Source organism: Lissotriton vulgaris, chromosome 1_1 (genome assembly GCF_964263255.1).
Source record: "Lissotriton vulgaris chromosome 1_1, aLisVul1.2, whole genome shotgun sequence".
In the NCBI taxonomy this organism is placed as follows: Eukaryota; Metazoa; Chordata; class Amphibia; order Caudata; family Salamandridae; genus Lissotriton; species Lissotriton vulgaris.
Window position 1 is genome coordinate 1,955,515,410 of NC_141685.1, and position 21,950 is coordinate 1,955,537,359.

A 21,950-nucleotide genomic window follows, 5' to 3' on the forward strand; every position below is an offset into this window, starting at 1 on the left:
ACACTATGCTGCAAGCATCCCGAAGCTCCTGTCGTAAGCACTCTTCTATGTGTCACCTCTGACCCAAGAGTCCTCTCTCCCCCAGTATTAAACTCCACTTCCTAAGAAATGCACCCATCTCTGCCCAGTGTAGGTGCTCTCCCTGCCTCAAGTTTGAGCAGCACTCATGCTGCTAAAAGCAACACCCCATCTTCTAGAGGCAGTAGCCCCTCTGTCTCAACTGCATCCATCCCGGTCACCCCTCTGCCTCTACTGTGGGTGTCCCTCTGTCCATGTCTCCCTCTGCCTCTACCGTGGGTGTCCCTCTGTCCAGGTCTCCCCTCTGCCTCTACTGTGGGTGTCCCTCTGTCCATGTCTCCCTCTGCCTCTACCGTGGGTGTCCCTCTGTCCAGGTCTCCCCTCTGCGTCTACCGTGGGTGTCCCTCTGTCCAGGTCTCCCCTCTGCCTCTACCGTGGGTGTCCCTCTGTCCCGATCTCCGCTCTGCCTCTACTATGGGTGACCCTCGGTCCCGGTCTCCCCTCTATCACTATTACGGGTGTCCCTCTGTGCCAGTCTTCCCTCTGCCTCTACTGTGGGTGTCCCTCTGTCCCGGTCTCCCCTCTACCTCACTATGGGTGACCCTCTGTCCCCGTCTCCCTTCTATCACAACTACCGTTGTCCCTCTGTCCCAGTCTTCCCTCTGCCTTTACTGTGGGTGTCCCTCAGTCCCGGTCTCCCCTCTGTCTCTAATGCAGGTGTCCCTCGGTCCCGGTCTCCCCTCTGTCTCTACTGCGGGCGTCTCTCTGTCCCGGTCTCCCCTCTGCCTCTACTGCAGGTGTCCCTCTGTCCCAGTCTCTCCTCTGTCTTTACTGTGGGTGTCCCTCTGTCCCGGTCTCCCCTCTGCCTTTACTGCAGGTGTCCCTCTGTCCTGGTCTCCCCTCTATCACTACTACGGGTGTCCCTATGTCCCAGTCTCCCCTCTGCCTTTACTGCAGGTGTCCCTCTGTCCTGGTCTCCCCTCTATCACTACTACGGGTGTCCCTATGTCCCAGTCTCCCCTCTGCCTCTACTGTGGGTGTCCCTTTGTCTTGGTCTCCCCTCTGCCTATACTGTGGGTGTCCCTATGTACCGGTCTCCCTTCTGCCTCTACTGTGGGTGTCACTCTGTCCAGGTCTCCCCTGTATCACTTCTACGGGTGTCCCTCTGTCCCGAAGGCAATTAAAAACATGGCTCTTTCCATAAATGTTTACACCTTCCCCTCCCCCCTCTGGAACAATAGGTTGCATGTCAGCGCTGGGACGCCCTAGGGTAGCTACGCGCTTTACAAATCCGATTTCAATTCAATTCAATTCAGCCTCCTCTCTGTCCCTACTGCAGGTGTCCCTCTGTCCCGGTCTCCCCACTGTCTCAACTATGGGTGTCCCTCTGTCCCGGTCTCCCCTCTGCCTTTACTGCGAGTGTACCTCTGTCCTGGTCTCCCCTCTATCACTACTACGGGTGTCCCTATGTCCCAGTCTCCCCTCTGCCTCTACTGTGGGTGTCCCTTTGTCTTGGTCTCCCCTCTGCCTATACTGTGGGTGTCCCTATGTACCGGTCTCCCTTCTGCCTCTACTGTGGGTGTCACTCTGTCCAGCTCTCCCCTGTATCACTTCTACGGGTGTCCCTCTGTCCCGCAGGCAATTAAAAACATGGCTCTTTCCATAAATGTTTACACCTTCCCCTCCCCCCTCTGGAACAATAGGTTGCATGTCAGCGCTGGGACGCCCTAGGGTAGCTACGCGCTTTACAAATCCGATTTCAATTCAATTCAATTCAGCCTCCTCTCTGTCCCTACTGCAGGTGTCCCTCTGTCCCGGTCTCCCCACTGTCTCAACTATGGGTGTCCCTCTGTCCCGGTCTCCCCTCTGCCTTTACTGCGAGTGTACCTCTGTCCTGGTCTCCCCTCTATCACTACTACGGGTGTCCCTATGTCCCAGTCTCCCCTCTGCCTCTACTGTGGGTGTCCCTTTGTCTCGGTCTCCCCTCTGCCTATACTGTGGGTGTCTCTATGTACTGGTCTCCCTTCTGCCTCTACTGTGGGTGTCACTCTGTCCAGGTCTCCCCTGTATCACTACTACGGGTGTCCCTCTGTCCCAGTCCCCCCTCTGTCCCTACTGCAGGTGTCCCTCTGTCCCGGTCCCCCCGCTGTCTCTACTACGGGTGTCCCTCTGTCCCAGTCTCCCCTCTGCCTCTATTGCGGGTGTCCCTCTATCCCAGTCTGCCCTCTGTCTCTACTACGGGTGCCCCTTTGTCCCGGTCTCCCCTCTCTCTCTACTACGGGTATCCCTCTGTCCCAGTCTCCCCTCTGCCTCTACTATGGGTATCTCTCCATACAGGTCTCCCCCTGCCTTTGCTGCAGCAGTCCCTCTGTCCCAGTCTCTCCTCTGTCCCGGTCTCTACTGCGGGTGTCTCTCTGTCCCGGTCTCCCCACTACACTACTATGAGTGTCCCTCTGTCCCGGTCTCCCCTCTGTCTCTACTATGGGTGTCCCACTGTCCCAGCCTCCCCTCTGTCTCCATTGCAGGTGTCCCTCTGTCCCGGTCCCCCCCTGTCTTTACTGCGGGCGTCGCCCTCTGTCCCGGTCTCCCCTCTGTCTCTACTGCGAGTGTACCTCTGTCCTGGTCTCCCCCCCTGCCTTTACTGCAGGCATCCCTCTGTCCCGGTCTCCCCTCTATCTCTACTGTGGGTGTCCCTCTGTACCAGCGTCTCTACTGCAGGCGTTCCTCTGTCCCAGTCTCCCCTCTTTCTCTACTGCGAGTGCCCCTCTGTCCCGGTCTCCCACTGCCTTTACTGCAGGCATCCCTCTGTCCCAGTCTCCCGTCTTTCTCCACTGCGCGTGTCCCGCTGTCCCGGTCTCCCCTCTGTCTCTATTGAGCGTCTTTTTTACATCATTGGGACACCGCTACTCGAGAACTATGTGTAGTGTCCTAATCAGAGGCTGTGCCTGCTGCTCTGATGGTGTTCCATTCTGGATCTGACACCAAATCTTACACATTCAAGTGTTTTTGTTGTGGTAACACAGGACACTTGGCCAATTCAAAGGATTGTCCAGGCTGGAAGGCAACCTGTTCAATCTGTAAGAGAAAGGGTCACTTCTCCAAGTGTTGTAGGTCCAACAAAAATCAAAAAAAGATAAGAGTAGACATATATGATCAAGGTGAAGAAGAACCAGTTGTCTGTCAAGTTAATAACCTCAAAACGGAAGGACCTGTAGAAAAGGTTTCATTTAATGACAGTGTTGTTGACATGTTATTTGACTCAGGTGCTAAGATTACACTAATACCTAAAACATTCTTCGAAAATAATCTACTAAACAGAGTCAAACTGTTCAAACCTGATATAATTCCCAGAGGTTATGGTGGTCAGATAGTAAATCAGTTGGGGTACTTTATGGGCACAATAGACTTTAAAGGGAGGATCACAGCAGGGAAGCATCAATGGGATCTTGGGGTCTACCTGGATCCTAATGAGGTTCCTTCTGTACGCCTGAGGGATCTTCCCAATGATGCTGTGGTTTCAGAACATGGTGATTGGGTTAAAAAATATCCTAATATTTTTGATAGGAAACTTGGTTGTCTTAAGAAATACCTGCATCTCAAAAAATTAAAAAAGGAGCCATTGCCCAAGGTTGCCAAAGTCAGAAACGTGCCACTTTTAGTCAAAGACAAAATGAAAGAAGAATTGGATAAACTGATGGCTAATGGTGTCATTCAAGAGGTCGAAGCCCTGGGGCCGACCAAAGCAGTCATGCACACTCTACATTTTCTCTATGTAGGCTGCAGCCTACATAGAGAAAATGGCTTCCCTACAGGTGCCCGGCTGGGCGCTGTCTGGGACTCTGCCATTGCAGCGCTGTGATTGGCTTACAGGAAGGGAGGGAGCATGCCTGTTCCTGTTGTGGAAAACGTGGAATGGGGGGCCCTTCAAGTTTTGTTACGGTCCCAGCTGCCACACATGCAGTATCCACCCCCTGCTGGAAGGGACCCTCTGTCCTAGCGCGGGAGCACGAGCAGGTCACTGCGACTAGTGCTCCACCAGGAGCCCCATTTATGACTCTTTTTCAATCAGGATTTCACTGTAAGGCTCGTTTTCTGCTCGAAATTTGGAGGCAGAAAATTGATTTGCCTGTTAAGAAAAATGCGAGGGAGACCTAGCTGTCCGGATGTAAAGAAAAACAGATTGCTTGGAACTTAAAAAGATAGATTGGATGCAGTTAGTACTTGGAGCAGGTGGGAATTCTGATGACATTTCAAATACAGTGGTTCCAAATTTCACAGACGTCAGAGAGAGTAAGAACATGATGTTCTAACTTATTTTCTATCCCTTTTTGAGTGCGTGCAGGGGAAGTATTTATTATTTATCGATATAAGCACATTTTTATTTTGTTTGTACTCCATTTGAAATGTGACCTATAATCAGCGACACTGGATTTATGTGATTCAGTGGCCACAGCATTTTTCAAATAATTATGTTTTTTCCACATAATCCATCATCTGCTGCATAATCTTCATCTTTTAACCAAAAAGAATTTCAAACTCAAATGGATCAAAAGTCACTAAAACATGGCGCCTCCGGTTCCTGCTCACCGGAAGTACCTTCGCAAATGTTTACTGGTTATTTTTCTGTTGCATATTGCTGTATTTAGGTGTTACATTGATACTAAGTAGGAGAAATCTGTATCCCGACAGTGTTACCAGGTGTAAAAATGACAAAATAATGTAGTAATACCATCACAAAATGTGCGGGATTATGCTGCGCTATTTGCCTTATTTTGCCGAATAATTTAGTGAAACAATATTAATACATAATTTGGTTCTCCTCTGTCACTTAATTCTAGTGACCATGCTTATAATACCCCTCCCCCAAGCCCCCCACTACCCCCCAGCCTTCTATTTGCAACTAAAATAATATAACACAGCAATCGTGTTTCTGTAAAACCACTCCACTCCAAACTCTTCTGGGACTGTTAATCCAGCCTTCCTAACAAAAAAACTGCTCAAGTGTGTTTCATGAAAAAGCTTGAGAAAGCTGATTAGAAAAAACATGGCCCGGATTAAACTGAGGTGTTTCTGGAGGTGCCTGTCTCTTGGAGTTTTACTTAAAACAACAGTCCCCTCCTCGCCCACAAACTGGACCCTGTTTTCTCAGAGGTAAAGCAATTACAATCTTAGCCTTTTCACTTCTCACTGAAGATAAATTTAACAAAAAAGTCCTAAAGGCCTAACGTTCAGACAGAACCCCAAATAAAGTCCTGAAATAATCCCCACTCTTGTGGGTGCTAGGGGGCGATCCAATCGAAACCTTCACTTCTTCCTCCTACGAGATATATGGCTAAAACAAATGACCAAGTACCTGGGTTTAAGATTAGAAGGCAACTTGTGACATAATATATGTGTTATGAAATTCAGTGATCCTTTATTAATCATGTAGAACAACTGCTAACCATATGTACAAGCTGGGTGCATGGGCCTGAAGAAGGCATGGGATCTCTGTGACCATTTATTTTTGCAGTTTTATGTAGTGCGAACTAGACCCAGAGGTATCAAAGCGAGCCCTAGTTACGTTACAGACAAACACATTTATTGTAATCTACATGTATAATCTACCATACCCACCTGCGTCTGATGTTTACTTTCAACAACATTCATTTTTGTTAGGCACAGGGAGATTAAGTGATTTGCCCAGAATCACACAATTTTGAACGTCCCTGCCGTGGACAGGCGCGAACTAGTGCTTATAACACTCCATAATAAGAAGCAACAGATGCAGGCATAACATTTTATCAGCGTGGAAAGCCCAATATTGACAGATGCAAGTGATGGGGACCAATCTGTATACTGCTCTCCTCGGTCTATAGGACTTCACTCAACACTATCCTAATATGAATCCGGTGATGGGTGGATAACCCAGACAAACATAGAACTCCTCAAAATTATTTTTGAGTGTTCTTTGCATACGTACTAGATTCATTGTCCGGGATGAATGAATAGCACTGGCGAGCCGTGATCAATATTGAGACAAGCCTGCCTCGAGGGACCTTCACCAGTGTTCGTGTTATTAGGGCTACAGTTGAAAGAGGGTGTCCACTTGGTTCGTTTCCCTTGCTCTCATCCACATGAGTGAACATCAGTTTTTATATCAGCCCTACCATGCCAACAAAGGAGGAACCCAGGTCAATGTTTTCTGCTTTTTCTTAAGTAAATTGCCTTCGTCCCAGAGACTAGAAATTAAACAAAATGGTAGTGAACAATCTACAGTGTTAGCTGAACACCTACTAAAGCCATGGATGTAACTTGCTATTTTGCTGATCTGAGCACACATCATAAGAATGATATCTAGTGGAGGCACTGAGTTGTAAGATACTGCGCCAAGTGCCCCCATGAAGCTTCATCAATGACAGGACCGCTTTCACACCACACTAGTAAAATGTGAGACAGCGTTAGAACCTCTCGCATTAGGCTTGGCTCGTGCACGCGCACCATGCCAGATGTTTCACAGTGGAAAGGGAGCACCGTTAAGTGGTGGCTTTTGTCCAAACCGAGGCCGCCTTTCGAGTGATCCCTCAGCAGCCCCAGCCAGCACTGGGACCGCTTACTTGTGAAGAGCCTGGAGCTGTGCGGATGGAGTTACATATCAAAGTACACACTCTACAAGGCTGGGCGGCCATGCTTGCGCTGCAAAGCCAACAGTTGTCCAGCGTGGCAGGTTCTAAGTGGCCGAAACAAAGCTGTCACAATTACACATCTAATCCTCAGAGCTCAACCCCACAGCAGTCGCATTAATTCTGGGATTGACGGAACAAGTGCTCCCTGACTCGAAGCCGAAGGAACACGGATAGATTGTTCTAAGAAGACGTTTTATGTGCCTTCTAGACCAAATCTTCGGGTAAAAATCCAGCAGGCCGACCCAACCTCAGTCAAGGATGGACAGCCCAGACAAACATAAACATAGCTATCATACCGATACAGGGTGTGATACAAACCCTTATTTGGGACCTGCTTGTTACTCTGTGCCAAGTCCCAAATGCCCTACACTTGCAACGGATACCCAGTTTACCAGTGAGACCGGGCGCTTTGCATTAACCACATATCACAGGAATGTGGTGCAATGCGATTAATCAGAACGGTGGACACCTCTGGTACTTGTCCCACTTGTGTTAAGAACATTTTATCTCACAACCAAATCCTGTGGGGTTCTATATATTGTCCTATTTCCAATAATTTTATGTTACTCCAAAGAATAACAAAACACTCAGCTGCGCACTCCATGTTCAAAGCCGACCCCTGCTCTGGAGCTCGCAAGGACAACTCCAGAACAGGACCTGACGTCACTGGGCATTGACCCCGTGTGTTTGTGCAAGGCTGTGAAGAAAGCATCTCTTCCAATACAACACCAATGCCCAGCACAGGGCTGGAGGCTGACACACTGTGTTTGCATTAGAAGGAAGATGAACAAGACAGCCAGAGTAAGAGCAGAAATGGGCTCAAAGTATCCACCCCAACTCTGCAGAATACAAACTGATCTGATGCAATCCACTCGCTTGTTATGTTACAGACATTCGTACAGCAACATATTATCACCAGAATGGGCTCACATTAGTGCTTGAAGTGGGCTGGTGCTGTCCGGGACAGGGTACCTGCACTTCTTTAATTTGAAAGGGAGAGTAACTTGATCTTCTCAGCATCCCTGGAATAGATTTAATGGGAGAGTACCAGGTATTCTTAGCAGCGAGCAGGTACTCTAGCTGATGAGTACCAACACTTTCAAAGAACTGGTTAACAGTGCTGGCAGTGCTTGGGGTCCTTTACACAGGAAGCCGAGGATTCTGTTTTCTGACTGTTTCATGGACGGTAAAGTGGGTGTGGTCAAAAATACCCTGCAATGAAGTACCGAGACCGCCACGCGACACCTATGATGATCTAATGTGGGTGATCCTAGAATAAAGAGTTGTGTCACAACCCTCCCTGAATTATTTATTTAATGCAGTTTTATATAGCTCCGACTTTACCCAAAGGTGTCAGAGCGCTTTACATTAGAACCAAGACCGTTACATGAGGAAATGTGCATACTTACAAGTTACAAATTAGTTTCTGATGTACTTTATTCACTTGCATCACTAATAGATCAGTGCTTTAAATGGGCCGGTACTCACCGGTACTGAGTACCGGCACTTCTTATTTTTATCACCCTGAGTGCCGGCACTTTTTCCACGGCCATGGAGAGTACCGGTACTCCTGGAGGGTAGGCACATTGGCCTCTAGTGGTAGTAGCCTTTCTCTTTGTTCAGCCAAATCACTTTTAAAGCACTGAGTTGGGCCCCCGCTGAACTATTCAGCGTGGGCTAATTTGCATGATATCTTAGTGTTCGCCATCATAATGTGTTGCAAGGAATCGAGGCAGCCCAGTTACAGCACCATGTGAAAAGCCATGGGAGGTTAAAAGGGCTTTAATCCCACCTGATTATTTTGTGTGAGTGTCTGCTTGTGTGTGCGTGTTTTTGTGAGAAATATGTCAAAATAAGGAAAGGTTAAAATATCACAGTTTGACTTTCATTTTGTATAAGGAATTAACCGGATTTGTTTATAAAAAGAAATTTCTCGTGTGTATTGCAACTGGTATATATTCCGAAAAACTTCGCATGTCTTGCATGTAGCCCCGCCCCTAGCCCCGCCCACTCGCCACATTTAAATGAGTACCTGCACTATTTTTTTCCCATTTGAAGCACTGCTAATAGATTGAAAACGGCCATGAATATGAAATTAACCTGTTTATTTACTGTACAGGCTGAGCGCATCGGGGCTCACAGGAGCCACGGGACGGCTCTTCGCGCGCTCAACAGGCAGAGGTTTTGAACATGCAGCAGAACTGTACACTTCAAAGGAAGAACGCTTGTTGTTTCATCGCACTAACCCATATGCACATTTTATAGCTGTAATTTTTATGCAAAACAACGAAATGTATAATCAAATAGGCCATTTTGGATAATGAATTGCTTTTCAGAACCGCTGTGCCATGCTGTGACGAGGAAGCCATGTTAGCAGCAGAAAGCTTACAAGGGGCTGCTTAATTCCAAGCCATAAATCTGTAAGTGAAGTTAGAGGGGGGTAATGTCTCGCTTTATTAATCGGGCAGCGCACAGCGTTCTGTGGAAAGCGGGATCATACTTGCAAACAAGCCACAAGAACAGGTGCGGACGAGGAGAGCACAGGAGAGGGGTGTGCTGATGTGAAAACCATTAGCCACCAATTTAAGGCTAATGTTACCACTGCCGCCGCCTGGATTTATAGCCTCGCGCATCACACTGTATTTCCAAACCATGTGACAATGACGCAGAGCATAGAGGGTTCCATCGGCGCATGCTGTGTAGCCCTCTCCCAGGGGTACCCTGGAGGCCTGGGACACACGGGCGCACGCGTCACACGGGAAAGGCTCCATTGGGCGTCTTCGAAGGGATGGAGTCTGTGGGAGCCATGAAAAGTGCAACCCCACCTTCTCACTAAGTGACCACCCACTAGGGCCGGACTGGGAACCAAAACACAAAACAGGCCCCGGCAAAGTGCTCGGCTGCCCCGCCCCCCACCCCCAGGAGGGGTAGTGGGGGGGTCGGGGGTTGGGTGCCACCGAGCTCTTTGCCAGGGCTGGTTTTCAGACGGACAGATTTTGCTGCAAAAACGGCCCTGTAACAAAATAGGCCCCCAGGGGCCCAAAACCGGCCCCCACCCGTGCGGCGCACCGGGGGATTGTCCGGTGCCCGCTACGGCAAGTCCGGCCCTGCCACCCGCAGTCTGCAGAAGTCTTTGAAGGGATGGAGTGTGTGGTAGTGTTGACAAATGCAAATGCAACACTACCTTCCCTTTAAGTGACTACCCACAGGCAGCGGCGACTCCTCCACAATAGTGGCAGAGCATCGCCCACTGCATGTGCAAAGCCAGCCAACGAAAAATAAAAAAATGCAACATTTTATTTTTCGTTTGCTGGCTCTGAGCCGGCTTCTGCATGGAAGGGAGGGGCATGGGATGGGGGGGGGGGAGTGTTTGTGCACTCCATAAGTACGCCTATGTGTTTGGCCGGCCATCTCAGGCCAACCAAAATACACATGCACACTTAGATTTCTCCAGCCCGGCTGCATTCAGGAGAAATCCCACAGACTCCATGACCTGAGCGAAAAGTCTTTTCTGCCCACTCCAACCAATCCCTCTGTAGCACGGGGATTGAAAGGGAGTATGTTCCAGGGGTTGCTGGGACCAGGAAGGGGCCAGCAGGAGCGACGCGACTCTGGAGGCGGCCGGCGACTTCAGGTAAGTTTTTCTTATTAATAACATGTCCCCTCCCTCCCACACGCATCCCCCGACCCAACCTACCACGCTTTGTTAGTGGCGGCCACCACTGCTCACACAGACTGTGGAAATCTTCGAAGGGATAGAGTCTGTGGTAGTCCTGACAAATGCAACACCACCCTCCCACCAAGTGACCACTCACAGGCGCACAAAGTCTTTGAAAGGATGGAGTCGGCTGGAGGTCTGACAAGTGCAATTCCTCCTTCCCACTGAGTGACCAAGCTACAGGCTGCGGAAGTCTTCAAAGCGATAGAGTTGGTGAGAGTTGTAACAAATGCAACACTACCTTCTCTCTAAGTGGCCACCCACAGGCCGCGTGCCTCAGACAGAGTGCGCATCTATCTGTCCCCGCCATGACTGTAAACCAGAAGGCCCCCTGAGCCATCCCACCTCACCTGGTAGACAGTTCGGGAAATGCACCACGGTTTCAGCAATACTTGCAGGACTCGCAGGTTTCCGACACGAGAGGACCTCAGTGCCCGTGACGTCAGGTTCCACACCAGGCTGTCCCAGTTGTACCACAAGTCCTCGAAGTTCAGAAGCACAGCTGCCATGGTGCTCATCGCACGGGTAGGGTCAACTCACGACAGACGAGCAAGGCAAACCACAGTGGAAAAATATGGGTCAAGTCAAAATGTTTGAAATGCCTCAGGGTCGCCGTGAACATGAAGGAGCCACAAGCAGGATCAGCTTCTCGCCTCTCTCTTTCGGAAGCTGTGTCCCCAGGAGAGCATTCCCTACCAGATCCTTCTTCGTCATATCCGGGGAGTACAGGGGCCTAGGAACCAGGTAAAGGACGTATGCCTGCTCCTTGCAGAGGCCCACCGCCGCTCCAAGCCCTCTGCCTGCATCTGTCCTCACCGCTCCGCTGTCGACTGCAGAGCCCGGAGAGAGACTCCCATCCAAGCCATCGTGCCGGCTTCAAGCTGCCGGGATCCCATCCAGGCTCAACAAGAATGCTCGTCCAGAGCCAACATTCCCGGGACAAGCCAGATTGTTGTTTAACCTTTTGCATCTCGAACTTAAAAGCGGAGTGACTCCTTTCAAGAAGCTGTGCTAGGCTTCCGGAAGCTTTCTTTTATTTTAAACTGCCTCCTTCACTAGGTTTCGGCCAAAATGGGAGCAACAAGTAGGCCTTTATTTGCAAGATAATAAATGGTTTATGGACATCATTTAACTCAGGGTTGGAATAGTTCCCTCCAATCTCTCTTGCTCCTCCATACATTCCAAAATCTCCCTCTCTGTGTTGCATGCTAAAAAACATGGGTTTACTTCTAGTTGCAACTTTAAAAATACTGCAGTCCGGATGCACTGTTTACTCCGGTTTATTCCTGTAATACAATCTATTGATGTAGGGCCCTGACAAAAACATGCTCTGGTGCAAGGCAATTGTGCATCGACATTTACCCTACTGACGAGTGCAGTGACTGAGTAGTGTAAAAATGCAACTTTTGCGATGACTGGCTTTATTCAGCTAATGCAGATGACAATGCAAAATTGCTTTGCACCAGGGCAAATGTATGTAACCAGGCCCAGGAACACAGCCACTATGTTTTGATGAGACACCATCACTGTTGCTATAGTACAAACAATCAGTGAACAGGTGAACAGTCAAAGCCAATCAATACGTTGACAGCTGCTGCTTCGATCCCGAGACCAGGACTTCTTAGCGCTTGCGAGTACCACCCACGCCTTCACTTACTCGCATTAAGCTGTACTTTGGAGCGATCAGTAACTCGTGTCCCTCAGTGAGCTGAACTCTGAATGAGATGCTCTCCATACGCCTCGTGTGTCCTAAGCGAGGGGTACTCTTTCTAGTCACTCATCCCTCATTTCCTCAGGGAAATGTATATTTGAATGTTGGGTACCCCACCTCCCTACACTGAACCATACTCGGGGCACACAGTTCTGAGTGACAGGCACCCCAGTACTTCTCTGACCACAGCGAACCACTCTTGAACGATCAGAAACCAATGTGCCCCATGCCCTCAGTCAACTGTTCTTTGGAGGAGGACAGAGACTAAATTATGTGGTAAGAAAAGGCAAATTATGCGACATAAATAGGCACATTTTTTGACACTATTACGTCACTATCTTGTAATTTTTACACATAATACTGTCTGGGCAAATATTTCATCTCATTAGTACCAGTTTAACAACAAAATACAGACATATGCAACTGAAAGAGGACCATTTAACCTTTGCAAAGACCTTCCACTGCGCGCGGACACGTCGCTATGTTTCTAGTAACATTTGATCCGTTTTAGCCAGAAACATTTTTTGAGGGGTTAAAATCTTCAGATTATGCAGCAGATGATGGTGTATGTTGCTAATGCTGCAAATCGATTATTATGCATAAAAAAATGCGGTCAACGAATTGCATAATTCCAGTAGCCCTGGATGAGGTGTACCCCAAGCACCACCTGTGAACAAGCGAACCGTGTTCCTATTGTCGGGGGAAACAGTCGGAACACCACGGTCTGAATCATGAGTGTTCCGACTATGCAAGCGATACTACGCAGTGGAGGGCAGTGGAAGGGAATGGGTAGTTGGGTTTGTTTTTAGGGCAGGGGGTTGGGTTTGTTTTTAGGGCTAGGGGTCGGGTAGGTTTTAGGGCAGTGAAAGTGGTTGGAGTAGTTTAAGGGACGGTGGGGGGACAAGGGAGTCGGGGTAGTGCAAGGTTTTAGGCCTTAGGGCAGTGGGAGTGGAATGGTTAGGGGGGTAGTTTTTAGTGCTGGTGGGGGTTGGGGTAGGTTTTAGGGCAGTGGAATGGGTTGGGGTAGTTAAAGGGACAGCGCGGGGCAGATGTGGAGGGTGTTCGGGGGGAGGCGAAGTAGTGGCGACCTTAGACACACATACCCCTTTACCATTCACCTATACCATGAAATTTCATGGTAAAGGAATGCGTGGTTAAGACGCATTCGTGGTTGGGCTGCGTGGTAGAGGCACGCGTGGTAAAACCATTCATGCTTCTATCATACAACCTACTGTTGGTGCTTCACGCACCTCCTATCTTCAAGTAAACTGCATTTTAAGAGAGGTTGGTATCCCTTTTGGCCACGCCCTCACTGAACTGTACCTATCAGGGACCCAGACTCGACATGCCCCCAGTAAACCGTTTTTTTAATGAGGTATACCCGATGTGCCACCTATGCATTCAGTGGCCTGTACAATTGAGTGCCTGGTGTGCCATGTCCTGCGTGACCATATCTCATTGTTCCTTTCTTGAGCTGCACGCTATGCTCCTTGCGATCTCCATGAACTGTATCTTTGTGTGATTGGCACCCCTCATTGCTCTCATCGAACTCCAGTGAACAGTCAACCAAACTGTGGTGATTGCAATTTCAGCTGATTCTGTGACCACAGTAGCTACAAACCACCTCACTAAATATCTGTGATATCCATAATGCGACCCCAATCACAATCCTGCTTCTCACTTCTAGACTTCTAATACACCTCTGCATACCCCCTCCGAGGGCCACAAGCCTTCTCGGCCACTCTCGATTCCCTGCATGCACATGACATCTCACACTTCCAGAGCGTTTGCCACCCCACCCCCCATCCTTGTCAATTGGCATAGCTAGTCCTTTACAAATGCATTACTCACAATCAACACAATAGCTAACAGATATTGACAACAGTAAAGAGCAAAACTCTTACAGAATCCTAATCACATTGCATAGGTAATAGCCATTCTATAAACAACACCACCACCTACATAGCTGACCACTTCAACTCTCATCCCCAGTAATTAATTATAGTCACCAAAACCGAAAATTGACCAGAAAGATGTTGCTGCACCACTAACCTTCACATCCCCTTTCCTTTCCTTAGAACATCTTGCAGGAGTACCAGTGCTGAGATCCTTATTAACAAATTCTTCGCCTTTTCATCCTTTTCCTCCTCTAGCTCGTGCTCACCAACCTACAACTACATTGTCATCACTGGCTTCATGTCATGTTATTGTACCAGTCCCTAGCAATGTTGATTCCATCGCTGAATACCCTGATTGTTGATTGAAGCTCCAATTCCGGGACTCAAATTGTAATTTTTTGATAAGATTTTCCTTCAGTCAGTATCCTAACCTACTTGAACCACATGCACAAGTTATCTTCTATATTAGAAATGGCGGACAGGAGTGGAACCACTTCCTGGTTTCACTCGTGGACAGGAGGCGGTCCTGTCTCCCCGTCTGAGACCAACACGGTGCAGAGAGGACGCACCGCCGACAGAGATATTGGCTATTAAACCAGCACAGGGGGTTAAGACAGGTAATATCTGGACCCTGGTACGTATCCTCCCTTTAAGTAAATGCCGGAGGGATGCATTGATGTCGTGAGTACGCACAACCGATTTTGAAATAACGTACGCTCCTTGAATACAGATTCAGAAATCATTTTGACATAATTGGCACCATCTCTTTACCCTGCAGAGCTCACCTTGGCCACCAGCGGATCCATGAAACAACACATTTGCCTAAATAATGTATGTGTATCACGTTAATTTCTAAGTTTTATGTGCAATGTTGTGTCAGAAGGTATATTCATTTATCAGAAGTGCTCACTACTATTTTTAGCATGTATTAGCGCCACTAGTTATGTCACTAATACGTGATGTTCAGATTGTATATAAACAGCATGTATTTGAAGTATTTTAATATATAGGTGTTGGTTGAAATATGTTTTCTGCCAAACCTTTGGCAGACTAACCCTCTCATGATTATATATTGCAAATTACAAAACAGTGAATACCAAGCAGGTATAAGCACATTTATATATGTAGAATGCAAAGTATTTGAGCACAATTAGCACCAACAGCACTACAGGAGCGGTATTAAGGAGGTAGATATTTGGTCCTGATGAAAAACCAAGGGGATGGCTTGAAACATGTCGACCCTTAAAAAGGCAGGTACATAGTTATCCACCATTCTCTGTTTTCAACCATACAGACTAGAGTCCAGAAAAAATAATAGTTTACCTGCTAGGCAGGTATTTTTAAGGTTTTCGTTCCAGATTCAATAACTCACCCCACTCTTATCATAGTTCTACATCATATTATTACATCTATAAGTGCTCCCACGTAATTCGTAGGTCTTAGTATGCCTCATTTTGCGGTGGAACAGGATTAACCAGATGATGAAGCATGCCACCATGGGGCAACACTGGTGGGTGAGGGTCATATAGGAGGTGTGTTTTCTTCACCTTGTGGAGGGTTATTTAGCAGGCAACTGAGTGGCCCTATGTACACGCCCATGAATAACTACCACCATCCACATTCTCAAATGTGAATGAGCACTCACCTACGCAGGTCAAGAAATTTCCACACCGAAGCTTAAGCTTTTTAAGGCTTGGAACAATGCCATAAGCATATTCACAATTTCTCGTAATATAGCTTGGGCAACATATTATGTGAAGAGGCCTTTCTACACATTTCTACACAGGTAACACTATTCTCTCTCCTCACCAACACTACACCCTCTTCCTACTTAGCCTCGACCCTTTGGCGCACTGTCCTCATTACCTAAACCAGTCAATACAGTACGTTTGCCTGACCTCCCCCATGACACTCATCATAACACTTTATTCAGCCAACCAGTTATATGTTATATTCAGTCAATTTACGCTTCTAGTAATAAAACTGTTAGCCCTACTATCTGGGATCTTCATGGGTCTTTTCTCTTAAATCACTCCCAGCTCTTTGTATTCTGCCCCCAATGTTTCAGGAGCAATCGCGCCCCTAGTGGAAAACAAATTGGTGTATTTTCCATGCAACAACACTGAACCACCTCCCGTCACCGGCACCAGGAATGAGTCCTCTGCCAAACACAGGGCTCAATACAATCTAGTCAGCCTTGAACTTTAAGCCTTTGATGACACAGCACCCCTCACTCACTCAGCTTATTACACATAATGCACCAGCACACTCTGTACTCTTAGTCAACCTCACACTCCTAGTGACACCGAAACCCCCAGGCGACGCTACTTGCATAAATTCTTCAAGCTGTTTGGAACTCTCAACTCAAATGACATTCTGAACCAACCCAGAGCCACCGTCTCACACCTGGGGTTCAAGAGTGTCATCAAATCTCACTTCCTAGCACTAGCAAACTTATGAACACCCTCGCCTCTCGTGGTTTCACCATTACCCACATACTTCACAGTAAGCCCAGCCTGAAGTACTTCACAATGTTTCAAAGTATGTGCACGTACATTATTTATTGAGGATATTTAATGTGTTGTCTGTATTCATAAGCCACCACCCAACCATTACTTCCTTGTCAAAGTATCTGTGTACCACCATCCTGTCTGCCATTGCTTTGAGTATCACAGTCTTGCTATGTGCAGCACTTCAGTGAGAGGATAGACGGAAATAGATACAGCTATTGGTGTCAACAAAGACAATACGAAGATAGTATGATGTATTCGTTTTTAGACAACATTGACCAATTCTTCACATGTTGCACCAATCGTGTGTAACATAATAAGTTATGCTGTGCCATCGAACTGGGGTGTTGTGGAGTGCAAAAAAACGATGGTTTTAGGCCCAGATCTCTGTACTGGGGTGAATATATGACATTGTTCTGCATTCTCTATATCAACTGTTATTTTTGCATTTGTCACCCAGAGTGGGATGGGTATGCTCAGACGTGAGTCCCATGCTCTCCACACCACTGGAGTCAAGCTATCCTGGCTGAAGACGGCTGATAGCCAGACACCGGTCCTAGGATGCTTGATTCCGGTCCAGGAAAGACATGGCTTGGGAGTTCGGGCTGGCCTGTTCCCATGAGGAACAGGGTCAAGGCTGATTTGCATATGGCCATGTCTGAACTGGGGTGGTGTGGAGTGCAAAAAAACGATGGATTTAGGCCCAGATCTCTGTACTGGGGTGAATGTATGACATTGTTCTGCATTCTGTCCATCAACTGTTATTTCTGCATTTGTCACCCAGAGTGGGATGGGTATGCTCGGATGTGAGTCCCATGCTCTCCACATCACTGGAGTCAAGCTATCCTGGCTGAAGACGGCTGATAGCCAGACACCGGTCCTAGGATGCTTGATTCCGGTCCAGGAAAGACATGGCTTGGCAGTTCTGGCTGGCCTGTTCCATGAGGAAAAGGGTCAAGGCTGATTTGCATATGGCCATGTCTGAACTGGGGTGGTGTGGAGTGCAAAAAAACGATGGATTTAGGCCCAGATCTCTGTACTGGGGTGAATGTATGACATTGTTCTGCATTCTGTCTATCAACTGTTATTTTTGCATCGATCATTTGTACAGCGCACCAGTCAGTGCACCTGCATGCTTAGTTGGAGAGATATGTGGTTGCAACATGTCCTAAGTAAGAAACATTGTGCGTGATAGCTAATAAATACTTAAATGCTATGTATTACATCACCTATTGTGATACTTTTCATATTTTAGCATACCACCACGTTAATGGCTGCTTGTGAACCTACAGGATTAGCCTGTGTGATGCAGTCAGCTACTGCACTATACCAAAGAAAAATGTTCCACAGCGGATCAAACAACCAGCACCTCAAATTTCCAACGTCCCTTAAAGTATTCAGTCTTGTTGTGCTGATAACCTCCAGGACCTGCTGCAGTTCGGTCCCACTGGAATTCCAGATAGAAACTTTGGAGAGGAATGGAGGCAGCACCAAGCACGAAGTAAATCAACAGGACCAGAGTTGTATCAAAAAAATATATTTTTCTTTTTATTTTCGTACTTTCAAAGTGCACAGGACAGCCAACGCGTTTCGCTCCCCAACCATGGGAGCTTCGTCAGGCCAAAAATACTGGATGGTTAGTCTTGCTGTAGCGCGTTAAAGTTGGCAAAGAAGCTGGCCAGTGTAATGATAAAGATGCTAGTGCAAAGATTCCAATATTGGGAATGAAAGTGTCAACAAGCGTCACAGGCCGTCAGGTTGGTCACACCAATTGTATGAAAGGTTATCTCTCAAATTGAATATTAATATCCTAGGTAGACTGTACGTGAAGCGACGTATGTGCAGTCCTTGATAAGCTGCTACCACACGTGCTCCAGAGCTTCGTCTAGTAACCACGCCCGCGGCGGATTCAATATACCATCCTATCTTCTCTGTTCATCTACTTAAATGTATAAAAAAATATGGAGGTCAATCCTGGACAAGCCAAACCCTGAACGCCCACGATTACAAAGAAACCATGAAAGGGTGTGCCAACAGAAGAGACAGAAGCAGTTTCTTGCTTAAAGTTATTTTGCATTTACCATGGAACACATTTAGTGACCTTCAAGTGCTTGTGTAAATTAAATGTGTGTTTTCAAAAAAGGGGCAGGCACGGACTCCAGCAAATGAAGACATCCAAAACAGGGGAAGGTTTTTCCACACTTCGTCTCAAAATAAACATCTAGAACCTGAAGGGCGAAGGGCAGTTCAGTTTCTAGCATCTTCTTTGGGACTACCAAAAAAAGTGCCAATTTGTATTTACAAAATGGCTGGCTACCTGTGCACTAGATGTTTGAATGAAATGTGGTGACCCCATACTTAATATACTTGCCACCAAGATGCCAATTAATATTGATCACTGCAGGCTTGGGTTTTAAACACAGTTGCACCTGTCTCGGAAGACAGGTAAAAGAAAATTAAGGTGAGATTTGATTCCTTTCCAAATAGGTGTGACCATGAATGTGCCTGGACCACATGATCAGAGTGAGATCTCCATTAGTGTCCAACTTTCAGATCTGCCATCCATGCCCACCCTACTCCAATGAGCACCAACTACACCTGTCAGAGATGGTTCCATCTTCCACAACTAACTCACTCCATTTTTTTTAGGATATATTTAGTTTGTTTACTTAGGTTTACAAAATTGGCTCATGGGCCTTTCCTTTAATGAGTGGCCAATTGCAGCCGGTTGAAGGGGTTACAAAGAAGGGCTGGAGCGTGAATTTTACAAGGGAAAAGGAGAGGAGTGAGAGAGCATAGATATGACACAAGGCTACTCATTGGCCTCAACAATTGGTTTTGATTGTTACCAGGATGCAGCTGGGCAACCACACGAAAGTATTCCGAATACAGGGTTGGATCAGTAAAAAGAATCAGTTTCTATTTGTTATGAGACAAGCTGACTCGCATCACCACATGTTTAGTTATGTATCAGCACAGTTATTGTTGTCTAAGTCAGCACAGTGTATATAATCATTGTAGTTTATCACCTTTGCAGTAGCAGTGGGATGCTTATGACCCAAGTAGGACTTACGAAAGACCTACCATTGGCACCTACTAGGAACAGATGCCTTTCGGGTGCTAGTAGGTTAGGATCAAGGACAAGCAACGTAATCATTCCAATATGAAGATTTGGGTTAAATATTGAAAATATTGAAGCAGTTATAAACTGGAGTGATGTACATCACATGATATAATCTCCAGCAACCCCCAAACCAGTCCAAGGATGCTTGTTTCTGGTCCAGAGAGGACCTGGCTTGGCAGTTCGGGCTGGACTGTTCCCATGGGGCACAGGGTCAAGACTGATTTGCATATGGCCAGGTCTAAACTGGGGTGGCATGATGAGCAAAAGAATGCTGGATTTAACACAGGTCTTTTGACTGGGGGTGAATGTTTTGATTTGTTCTGCATTCCGTCCATCAATTGTGTGTCTTTTGCTGTCTCGCCCTAAGTGCGCCAGGTATGCCCAGACGTGGGTCCTGGGCTCACTGTGCCACTGGAATCAAGCTATCCTGGCTGAAGAGGGGTGAAATCTCGAAACCGGTCCTTGGATGCTTGTTTCCAGTCAAGGGAGGACCTGGCTTGGCAGTTCGGGCTGGACTGTTCCCCTGAGGGACAGGGTCAAGACTGATTTGCATATGGCCAGGTCTAAACTGGGGTGGCATGGTAAGCAAAAGAATGATGGATTTAACCCAGATCTTTTGACTGGGGGTGAATGTTTTGATTTGATCTGCATTCTGTCCATCAATTGTGTGTCTTTTGCTTTATCGCCCTAAGTGCGCCAGGTATGTCCAGACGTGGGTCCTGGGCTCACTGTGCCACTGGAATCAAGCTATCCTGGCTGAAGAGGGGTGAAACCCTGAAACCTGTCCTAGGATGCTTGTTTCGGGTCAAGGGAGGACCTGCCTTGGCAGTTCGGGCTGGACTGTTCCCATGAGGCGCTGGGTAAAGACTGATTTGCATATGGCAGGTCTAAACTGGGATGGCATGGTGAGCAAAAGAATGATGGCTTTAACCCAGATCTTTTGACTGGGGGTGAATTTTTTGATTTGTTCTGCATTCCGTCCATCAATTGTGTATCTTTTGCTTATAATCTGCAGCAAAGCAAGTTTTCGATCGAACACTGTGTCAATGATCGCTTCGATTAATGTGTGTGAATATATGAGTCTGGGAGTGTGGTGGAGTGATTGCACTAACTCTGCAGTAGAGAAGTGTATTTGGGGGATTATTAAAGGAAGCAGACATAAGGCAATGAATGCCTATTCAGTGAGACTTCGCTTTGATGCTTCTTTCGCTTGTAAAGCTAGTGAAGGATAAAAGTGGACGGACAGAGTCTGGGCAGAAAGGAAACCTTGATTAGACCATCAGTCACAGATGGCCATCATATGACCGTGGGAAGGGCTCTGATGGAGATTTAGACTAATTGAAACCATACTCAGCACATGAACAGAGAGGAAGGAGTGTTTGCTGATTTGGTTGGCAAGGGTCAGCTGGCTGGTGAGTAGATGTCAACCTATAAAGCTTGAGAGTTTCTGGCTAAGGGACATGTTTAGCGCCTGATAAGTCACAAACCACGGAGGTCTTGTTTACAACTCACATTTCTTGGGAAGCTTCACATTTTAGTTCACAAGACAACAGAATAAAGAATTTCAGTTTTATTTTGTATATATGTTAAGTACTATGTTGATTTTATTGTGTACATAGCCAGTGGCTACGCTCCCATAAAAGGACACAAATTTGCCTCCTTTGCAAACTCTAATATCAGTTCTGAAACATGGCAAAGGGAGTATATTTCTGAAGCAAACGCAAAACCAGTTCAGCCATTTTTGAGTTCATGGGATACTAAAAATACTGGGTATTTATTAAATACTTTCTTCACTGCACAAATAAATAAGGGTAATCCATTCTTACAAAGACTAGGCTGGAGTGAGTGACGGTAAGAGACATATTCATTTGATCATGAATACTGCTTTCTCATTAGAAACCATCCTAGCACTCACTAGATTTAGGTCTCCTCACTGCGGAGCACCAACCACTGCATCCACAATGGTAGTGATGGCTGTAGACGTGAAATCAGTGAAATCAAAGAGCACCAGAAAGAAGATTTTTAAGCACTGAGTCACCATTGTTTGCTTAAACAGACAGGGATCTAAGCCAATAGAAAGTGGTGATTGCTTCTTGTAGCACGCAGGTGCCCTGAACATTTCACAGTTCCGGGTAGGTTTTGGCCCTCACCGTGCACTACCACTCACAGTGGACAAGTGAGTCATGTCCCTTTAGCACTTCAGAAGACCTTGGCTGCTCTGTTTTTAGTTGTCCTTTGTGCTATTCCCTACCTTTACGCTGTAGTCCAGTTTTCGATGCTCTTTTCAGTGGATACTGCATTAAGGG

At 47.0% G+C, this 21,950-nt stretch overlaps 1 protein-coding gene across 8 annotated transcripts in view; it reads right to left on the bottom strand.

The window, feature by feature from the left end:
- The window catches only part of FRMD4A (FERM domain containing 4A), an 814,406-nt gene that overhangs the window by 492,898 nt on the left and 299,558 nt on the right, over positions 1-21,950 (bottom strand). For 2 of the 8 annotated variants that reach the window (XM_086919669.1, XM_086919674.1), the window contains exon 1: positions 10,752-11,002. The exons of 4 other annotated variants lie outside the window; for them this stretch is intronic. In XM_086919669.1, the coding sequence (XP_086775795.1) occupies positions 10,752-10,919 (168 nt within the window). In that variant the 5' untranslated portion in view covers positions 10,920-11,002. Of the gene's footprint in view, positions 1-10,751; positions 11,004-21,950 lie in introns of those variants that run through there. 2 more of the 8 variants (XM_086919672.1, XM_086919673.1) reach the window with 2 other exon arrangements.